At 40.4% G+C, this 9,459-nt stretch overlaps 1 protein-coding gene across 2 annotated transcripts; it reads left to right on the top strand.

Moving 5' to 3' along the window:
- Positions 1–4,182: 4,182 nt before the first annotated feature.
- Positions 4,183–9,122, top strand: prcc (proline rich mitotic checkpoint control factor). 2 transcript variants are annotated; one of them, XM_032535519.1, is made up of 8 exons: positions 4,184–4,943; positions 5,038–5,088; positions 6,019–6,369; positions 6,412–6,549; positions 7,196–7,288; positions 7,436–7,582; positions 7,679–7,744; positions 8,435–9,122. In XM_032535519.1, exons 1-8 carry the CDS (start codon positions 4,638–4,640, stop codon positions 8,519–8,521), a joined length of 1,239 nt encoding a protein of 412 aa, XP_032391410.1. In that variant the 5' UTR covers positions 4,184–4,637; the 3' UTR covers positions 8,522–9,122. The 2 variants fall into 2 exon arrangements, with proteins under 2 accessions (XP_032391409.1, XP_032391410.1); XM_032535518.1 differs by having other exon boundaries at positions 4,183–4,943; positions 6,019–6,549.
- Positions 9,123–9,459: the final 337 nt, after the last annotated feature.

Genomic DNA, 9,459 nt, shown 5'->3' with positions numbered 1-9,459 from the left:
CCCAGCACCTGACGAAGCTGGCAGCTGCACAGTTAGCGCCCCTATCGACCAAAACCCATAGACTATAAATGAACGGTCTATACCAAAACCTCATACTCGACACTGAAGGTGTATTTTTCATGTAAAGCAGAATTAAAAACGGCATCCGCAAGGAAATGCGCAGGACAATGTTGAAAATACTTTGTTTTTTTAATTTACCTTTAGTCAGCCACAATACAGTAAATGGACCAAGCTCAATTTCATGGCCTGTATTTAAACTGTAAGGAAGACAAAGGGAAACATATCCCATAAAAACAGCCACTAATAATATAAAATTAGTAGTGAAGACGGGTCAAATCACATCATATTTATCACAGAGAAAATATATATATATATACATCAGGTAATATATCGGGTAATATTTCACCCGTGTGTGTAGGCCTACATCCCACCTTCATACAATGTGTAGGACAGAATATTGCAGAATACACTTTTAGGACCCAGGCTTTGAGTCAACCAGCACGTCAGCTGGAAGCTTGCAAAGGCCTCCTGCAAAGCGCAGCAGGACATCTCAATGATTTGCTGGCAGACACATTGATGGGACTGATGCGTACAATATGATGGTGCCACCACATGACCTGCCTCGATTGGAGAACAGAGTTCAAAACCTCATTTTTAATTTTTTTTCCGAGGAGCACAACCTTGACACACACACACACACAAATGACTCTTAATATTTGTATTTGTGCTTTTCCCTTTTATAATTTATTTTTATCTTTAGAAAAACGAATGTCCATGTTTTCCCACTGTCCTTATGCTGATAATATTAATTCAAATGATGTGGAACTTGTTGATTTAAACACAATCCAGTGTAACATCACATTTTCAGCAACAGTTTCTTGCTACCATCAATGTAATATCAGTCACCTTCACCCCATTTCAACATAGTCTATATGTGAATACAGCTATGCCAAGGTACTTCACACTATTGTCTTCTATAATAGGCAAGGCAAGGCAAGGCAGCTTTATTTGTATAGCACATTTCAGCAACAGGGCAATTCAAAGTGCTTTACACAAAATCAGTTAAACAGATAAAACACAAGTAAAAACAGTTAAAAATCATAAGCATTAAAAACCGGTAAAACACATGAATAGACAGTTAAAAAATAGACACATAAAACACAAGAATAAAAGTTATAGTGCAGCATAAGAAATTTAAAGAAATGAGAAGTAATTTAAAGAAAGGCAGCATCAAAAAGGAAAGTCTTCAACCTTGATTTAAAAGAACTGAGAGTAGCAGCGGATCTACATGTTTCTGGGAGTTTATTCCAGATATGAGGAGCATAGAAACTGAAAGCTGCTAATAGGCCATGAACTGCATTGCATCTGAATGAAGGCCAGTCAGTGTTCCATTCCACACCATACTGACTACTGATACTGATGAATGCAGATTAATGAGAACATTATAACTAAGCTTAGCACATTCCATTATCCCCTGACCAGAAACTAAGCATTATGTTTCCAACATTTATGATGCTAGTGTGTAGATTTTGTGGTGATAATGATACAGGAGGCCATTATGATTGATATATTTATTGATCCTTCTCAATAACCACAATTGAAACAAGTTATCCTACTTTACACACGGACAATCTGTCCTATATCATAAAGGCATTGCACCAGTATCTGACATGAAATAATGGCATCATTCATCTCTGATCTGTTTGGCTTTTGCTGCTGCATTGGTGGTTTGTGGCAGGGGGGCTTATAGTGCAGGGTCTTCCCTCCATCTTCTTTTAATGTCTCTATCTGGTCCTTCCTGGTCCACTATGTCTACCATGTATACATCTGCTCTCAGTCCTTAGAAAGTTATTCAGGGCACAACAAGCCAGGGAAATGTACTCAACTGCGACAGTGTCTTGGATGTAGATGGTGGTTAGCAAGACACAGAAGCAGTTGACCATGATCCCAAAAATGCATTTTCCACAACCCTCTAATCTCGCGACAGCCTGTAGTTGAAGATGCGCTGCTCTACAGTGAGTCTGCAGTTTGCATATGGCTTCAACAGGTAGTCTGTCAACAGATATGCCTCATCTGCCACAATGCATTATGGAGACAGCTGGTCAAAACCTGGAAGTGGTGCCAGGGCAGGGATGTCGGTGGTTCTGTTTACCAGGGCATTTGCTAGCATGCATCCACAAAACACTCCACCATCAGAAATGTTTCCATTACAACTGACATCATACAGAAAGCTGTATGAGCTGTCGACCAGTGCAATCAAGACAATGGAAAAGTTGTGCTTGTAGGTGCAGTATGTTGATCCAGTCCCTGGTGGGGGGCGAATGTTTAGGTGTTTCCTATCCAGAGCACCCAGGCAATTTGGGAAGTTCCACTGAGACATGAATCCACTGGATACCTGCTGCCACTCATGCGCTGTCTGGGCAATGAAAACAAATTGAAAAAAAAAGAAAAAATAACAAAAGTGAATACCAAATGCTGATCTGTTTATCTGGTTAGAAAACAGAAGCGTGAGATAAAAAAAACAACATGCATGTTTACAACAAAAGTAGAATACCAACAGCGTGCATATTATATTGTACAGCTTGTTGACACAAGATACAGTTTATCACACATACCTTCAGGTATTTCTCGCTTAAGACCTGGTAGATGGCATCACAGGTTTCAGGAACGATTTTCCAAATTGTGGAGACACCCATCTGAAAGACACTTGAAGCTTTCCCCTGCAATTACAAACGAAAACATGACTTTGTTAATTATACGGAAGAGTTCCTGTACAAGTTCCGAGAAAGGAACCAAAACACTAAAATAATAAAAGAAACAAAGAGCTTACCTGTTGTGAGGAAGCGCAGTGTGACCATCAGACGTTCACCGACCGATATATAATAACGGTAATTGCCGTTGCACCGCTGGACATTCGGTCTGGCTAGTTCCTCCAACATGTGGAACTGGGCATGAAAGAGCCAAACAATTTTTTTTTTTTTTTTTTAAATCCTCTGGCTCGTCCATCTCCAGTTCCAGACACAAATTTGGGAAAGCTCCTTGCCTGTTGCTGTCAGATCCATAACTTCACAACTCACGGGTCATCGAAGACTCGTAAGTTCTTGAGGGAATCCAATGGTCCGCAAGCTTCCGGCTGAGTCTGCAGTTCGGGAAGTTCCTATGAATTGAGTTGCTTGAGTTGACTTGTGGAGTTGTTTTTGCCTACTAAATTGTAAGTTATAATGCTTTTCGATTTGCTAAGATGGCTAGGACTGTAGTAGTTAATGTTGCAAGAGGTTTGTGTGTGGCGCTCTTAACGTTTTAGATTGAATTCTAGTTGGACTCAACTGATCCGAGTTAATGATACTAGACAAGTATCAAACAGGTTTATTTTTGACTATATCATCACTCTGATGAAAACAAACTGACGACAACGTGCTCTGTCTTTACTAGGTCTAGAGAGATTCCGGTTTTAATTTTTTGGACGACAATACGGATTTGCACCGCCTACTGTTATGGACCTGTTTTACGTCTCGCGCACCGGCAGAACGTACGCTCAAGTCGGCGTCGCTTCGGTGTGTTCCGAAGCACTTTTTTTTTACCGACCATTTGATGGGAGCCGACCATAAACAGTTAAAGAAAGGAACCAACTGATCAGTCCGACTGCGTTTTCTGCCAACGGACACACCCTTGTTTGACCTTTGAAACGTTTGACCAGAACTGCGTTTTTAAATTACTTGGACTTTTTGTGTTTTATTCATTCAGTCATTCAATAATCCTATCTATGATTTTTATTTTTTAAATCTGAAGGTCTAAATTGTGTTTTAAAGTCTTCTTCAAACTAGCAAGAATAAAATGGGGCACGTGTCTTGATTAATATATGATTTTGTTGGCTTACAAGTTTAGTCAAATTTAAACACATAAGTCTAAGGAATACTGGAATTGGCTTATAACACACTTTTGATTTTAAAACGTTAACTCGATGCTGTTTGTTAAAACCCACAAATTCCGTGTAAACCCAAATCTAATCACCTGCTAAACTAGATTTTATTACGTTAAATTGATGTGAAGGCCTAGCTACATTTTACAGTCAATGGTTATACACACTTGGTCCGTTAGGGGCGTTAATGCCCTGAAGTTGTTTACCAATTTATAATAAATAAAAGAAGAAGAAACAGGCTGCGCAGAAAGCTGCGCAGTTGCCTTTTCTATAATCATGAACGATCGAAGCGAATGTTTTGATGGAGTCTAGGGACTAACATAGCTCAGTTTTGTGCTGTTTGATCACACCTGATGCACCATCCGATGTAGTATTATGTGCAGTAACAAATCTGAGACAAATTTAGTTTGACGAAGCAAGAAAGTGCCAGCTAGCTAATATCGTTTGCTGCCGCGGCCTAGCTAACGTTAGCTAGCGCTGGGAAGTTGGGACAATCCGTTCATGCAATGAGCTTACCGTGAGGCACTCTTTTTAACAGCCCTACTCGTAATTATTGCATTATCTTTGCGGCTATTATTATCTAAGATTATCGTACCTTTAATTGAAGTAAGATTTTCGAAAAGCGTGAGTACGGCATCTTGAGACCAAATTCAGGGAAAGTGGTTATCCATGTCCACGAGTTCTTGCAGATTAATCCTTTTTAATATCAGCAGCAAACATGTCTTTAGTCGCCTATGGCAGCAGTGATGATAGTGACTCTGAAGAAAACTCTGTCGCGCCGCAGAGCAAAGTCAGCACAGGAGGGCTCTTCTCACTCCTGCCTGCCCCTAAGATGCCAGCATCGGCAGGAGGAAACGTTGGGTCAAGAAAGGAGACAAAAGCGAACTGTTCAGCAGGGGACAACACGTCAAACGATGACCCAGATCCCCGGCCATCTAAAGGAGTCTTATTTTCTAGTCTGCCAAAGCCGAGGAAGCGAACAGAGCCTGTCAAGATCACGGTACCACAGATCCAGAGACGGGATGTGAGTGCTGAGTTGTATAAAAACGTTTGCTTTTATACATAGCTCCTGTGGTATGTAATCTGGTTGTAATTCATAATCTATTTCTTGCCCACAGTCAGACTCCGATGATGATGATGAACCAGCAAAGAAGAAACTACATCCTCAGGTAAGAGGACCTTTCACTGTCTGCGGTTACATTCAGTCACCTCAATTGTTGCTCTTACCCCAGTTGGTTTTATTGAAGATGGTTTATACATAGTTACCCTACACACACACACACACACACACACACACACACACACACATACAGTATCACAAACGCTTAACAAGTATAAAATCTAGATACCAATGAAAGAAATTTACAAACACACAACAAATTATCTTAAAGACAAAACTACATTACTCAGCATAACACGTCGGTGTAGAGTTAACATCCAACGTTAGCTAGCTCATAAAGACAGAGAGCAATAATATATATTTAAAATTATTACAACAAGATGTAAAACCTCGAGATTAAAAACAAACAAACACTACCAACATTTTCTGAACACATGACGTTAAAGCGATGCTTACCTGTCAGGGAGAAGCATCCCATTTTTCTTGTTGTACACATTCAAAGTGTTCTTCTGGTTTTAATCAACATTTAACAGCTAAACCCGTTTTTAAAATAATTTCCATTAGAGCTGGGCAATATATCAATATTATAATCGTGATATGACACTAGATATTGTCTCAGATTTTGGATATTATTATATGGCGATGTGGTGTCTTTTCCTGGTTTTGAAGGCTGCAGTACAGTAAATTGATGTCATTTTCTGAACGTACCAGACTGTTGTTTGCCTTTTTCCACTTGGTCATTATATCTACATTACTGATGATTATGTATCTAAAATCTCATTGTGTAAATATTTTGTGAAAGCATCAATAGTCAACACTACAATATCGTAGCATTATCGATATTGCGGTATTTGGTCAAAAATACTGTGATATTTGATTTTCTCTATATCGCCCTGCCCTAATTTCCATTGAAACAGAGCTTGCTCAGCTTGGATGCCCAACATGTGACACTTCCATACATATATCTTTCCTCTTCCAGGGTTCAGGCCTTTCCTCCCTTCTACCACAACCCAAAAACCTGACCAGGAAGGAGATCGATAGACCCCTGATTCCTTACACACTCACCAAGCGCCAAGAAACCAAAGGGCCCAAGCCTGGAACGCCAGCTCAGGGTCTGCTCGGTTCTAGTGCGTCTCCCTCTGCAATCAAAGCTGCGGCAAAGTCAGCCGCCCTGCAGCTGGCTAGACAAATAGCCTCTGACGACCAGGATAACGAGGAGGAAATCACCCCACAGAACTACTTTTCTCTGGGTGAGAGCTCCCAGCCTCTCCCTTCAGTCATCCCAATCTTAGACCCTGAGCCATCAGTCCCTGCAGAACCTCTTGCACCTGCACCCGCAACCGCACCCACACCCACACCAGCAGATGCACCCGCACCTGTAGATGCAGATGAACTGGGTCAGTCAGATGCCCCTCTCGACTTTGGAGGGAACCATGAGGGACCTGCTGCATGGGGAGGTCAATATCCTCAGTTTGAACAGCCCATGGCAGGCCCAGAAGCTCTCCCTCAGGTAATCATGACTCATAAAGTATATCATACTGTATGTCAGTACATACATGTCAGTGGCCTTAGATTCAGATTACGCTGACTGTTCAAATTTACTTGAGTAATTACATTAACTGGAGTATGTAAGAATACGTTAACAAAAGGCCAAAACAGTTCTACAGCCCTTTTGTTAATGCTGGATTATTTTATTCAGTTCATCAGATCTGAGTGCAATCATGGAAGCCTTTACTTTATGAATGATTGAGGCATGCATTCACTTGCACATTATCCAGTCACATGCTAAAGATACTGTTTACAGTATACACACTCACAAATACAACAAGAGCACCTTAACATTCATAAATAATACCAACAAATATACATGGAGGCTACACAGCCAACGTCTTGTCTTTATAGCCTCAGGTCGAGTGTTTGCAGTGAAATCCTTGTTTTGCCATACAGAAACATTAACTATGCACAGTCTCCATTAGTCTGCACAGAAGGGCTGTCTGCATTCCAAAACATTACTGGTTATGGGAAAGCCAGAGGTCTCCCGACGCAGATCACAAAATCAACCAGTCCTATGATCAGCTATAAACATTATACAGAAATAAACCAGTGGAAATTGAACATTACTTAAAGTGACATCCCAACATTTTCTCTTTTGACAGGGATATTATAATGAGACATACTACCAAGATCCTGATGCCGGATCAGCAGAGACTGAAGAGCCTGGCAACTCTGCCATGTTTGATGATGAAGCGGTTAGAAGTTTGCTGCTTCTTCTATCTAAATTGTTTTGCTATTTAACTCCATACTTAATAAATAGGGCTAAGTATTGATAATTTGAGCAGCTGCCGGTTAAACAAACGTTCTTTAGCTGATATAAGCATTTTCTTTCTGTTCCACAGTTCATGCGGCTGCAAGGGAAACGGAATAGGGGCAAAGAGGAGGTGAAGTTTCTGGAGATCAAGGGGGACGACCAGCTCAGTGGCAACCAGCAGTGGATGACCAAGAGCATGACAGAAGAGAAGCAGGCCCGTCAGTCCTTCAGCAAGGTGACCTGACTAGATTTCAAGTCTTTGCAAATTTTGCTAAGAAACGACACTACAACACATACTATTACGCATCATCCACTTTTCTTGTTTCTGCAGAAAAAAGGAGAACAGCCTACAGGACAACAGCGACGCAAGCATCAGATAACCTATCTCATTCACCAGGTGAGTGCTGCTAAAGCCCATATTCTACTTAACATATTTATGTAATGTAAATTCTGTCATCTCATCATGTTTGCCACGGTCTGTGGGGACGTGTAATCTTTACAAGGCTACATTATAGTTCTTTTGACACACACAAACAAACAGAATATATTGTTGCTAAGGCAAGAGCTTCTAGTAGACGGACCTGGCAAAATTTGTTTTGAAAGTGATACAGAGCATGTTGAGTCATGGGGTTTCTGTACCAACCAACACATTCAGCGCCAAGTTGGTGGCTGCCATGCTGGTTGTGTACAAAGAAAACATCAAACATTGTGTTGCTGCAAGATGACGAGCCTACACAAGGCATTCAAACAGGCTAAACCAAGTAGCCACATTTCTGTTAACTTTGTCTGTAGCTTTTTGTTTAACAATGAGTAATTGGCTATACAATCATGTTGGGTGTTTTATTTTTACACACCCTGGATGGTATTCAAAATTGTGCACAGGGTGGGGATTTTTTTATATTAAGCTGGTTGGTATGTATAGCTCACATTTTGTCTGTGTTTTGGCTTCTCTAAAAGCAGGTTTCCTCCCAGATATCTCTGCTAGTCTGAACCCCATAATTAGAATTGCATACAGTGTGCACATCCCACACTGTCCACAATGAATCTTGTATCCTCTCCTATCTTACACAATGTTTTTCTTTCACAGGCAAAGGAACGTGAGCTGGAGCTGAAGAACAGTTGGGCAGAAAACAAGCTAACCCGCCGGCAGACACAGGCCAAATATGGTTTCTAAATGTCGTACTGTGGACTATTGGTGCCATGTGGACACCATGCATCAGAAAGTAGAGTAGAGCTTTCCAGATTTCCCTACACAATGAGAGAAACTTGTTCGGGAAGAAACTATACACACACTGTAATACAGATTTTCTCTCCTGCCCTCCTGTATTTGTGTTGAATTATAATCGGTAGTTTTTTTGGTCAACCGTTTCATAAGGTGTAACTTCTGTATGGAAAATCCAGCCACAGACGATTCCTTTTACAGTAAATATAGGCTCTATACATACAAATAAACCTGTGGCAGAGTGACCCTCGAGTGGCCATTATAAATGTTTTCCTTTGAATGTGTATGCATATTCATACAGCGAACATTAATGTATTAATCCTTTATTTGTTATTAATACAGATGACTCTACAACAGGTTTGGTTCTCTGGCAATTACACAACTGTTAGTAAAATGTTGACGCAGAGAAATGAACCGGAGTCTGTTAAAGCTGTGAGCCAATACATATTTATATGTTGAATCAACAACTTTGTAATATAAAATAAAGGTGATATTGGAATACATATGCTGCAGTTGCTCGTAATCACTCATTAAATTAAGGATGTAAAAGTTGTCCAAGTTGCTTGTATTTCATCACTATTTGTTTTTTGTTTCATTTACTTAATGGTTTTAAAATTGAAAACTTCAAAGTTGGGAAAGAGCATACCTGCAACTACATCTGTTCTAAGGATGTTTGGCATAACTGAATTGCCAGAGAACCACACATGCATTTCAGTTTCAGCTGGTTCTTAAGCTACCATCAGGCCAGAGAACCATCTGATTTTAACATGAAACAGGAACTTACTTTTTTACCTGGCTGTATCCAGCATGCACCTTGAAGATTGAGTAGTTTTCTCCTAAATACCAATGACTTTTTAGTACTGTGCTATTGGCAGTGAGGTAGCACATTT

This window comes from Etheostoma spectabile, chromosome 14 (assembly GCF_008692095.1).
Source record: "Etheostoma spectabile isolate EspeVRDwgs_2016 chromosome 14, UIUC_Espe_1.0, whole genome shotgun sequence".
Lineage (NCBI taxonomy): Eukaryota > Metazoa > Chordata > Actinopteri > Perciformes > Percidae > Etheostoma > Etheostoma spectabile.
The sequence above is the reverse complement of the archived record's forward strand: the minus strand, read 5'-3'. Positions and strand labels throughout refer to the sequence as shown.

What these genes read in the sequence shown, in the direction of transcription:
- prcc (XM_032535518.1), top strand. Translation starts at nt 4,638, where the DNA reads ATGTCTTTAGTCGCCTATGGCAGCAGTGATGATAGTGACTCTGAAGAA. An exon ending in CACAGATCCAGAGACGGGAT is followed by an intron (nt 4,944 to 5,037) that starts GTGAGTGCTGAG and finishes TCTTGCCCACAG; the next exon opens with TCAGACTCCGATGATGATGA. An exon ending in GCCCAGAAGCTCTCCCTCAG is followed by an intron (nt 6,550 to 7,195) that starts GTAATCATGACT and finishes CTCTTTTGACAG; the next exon opens with GGATATTATAATGAGACATA.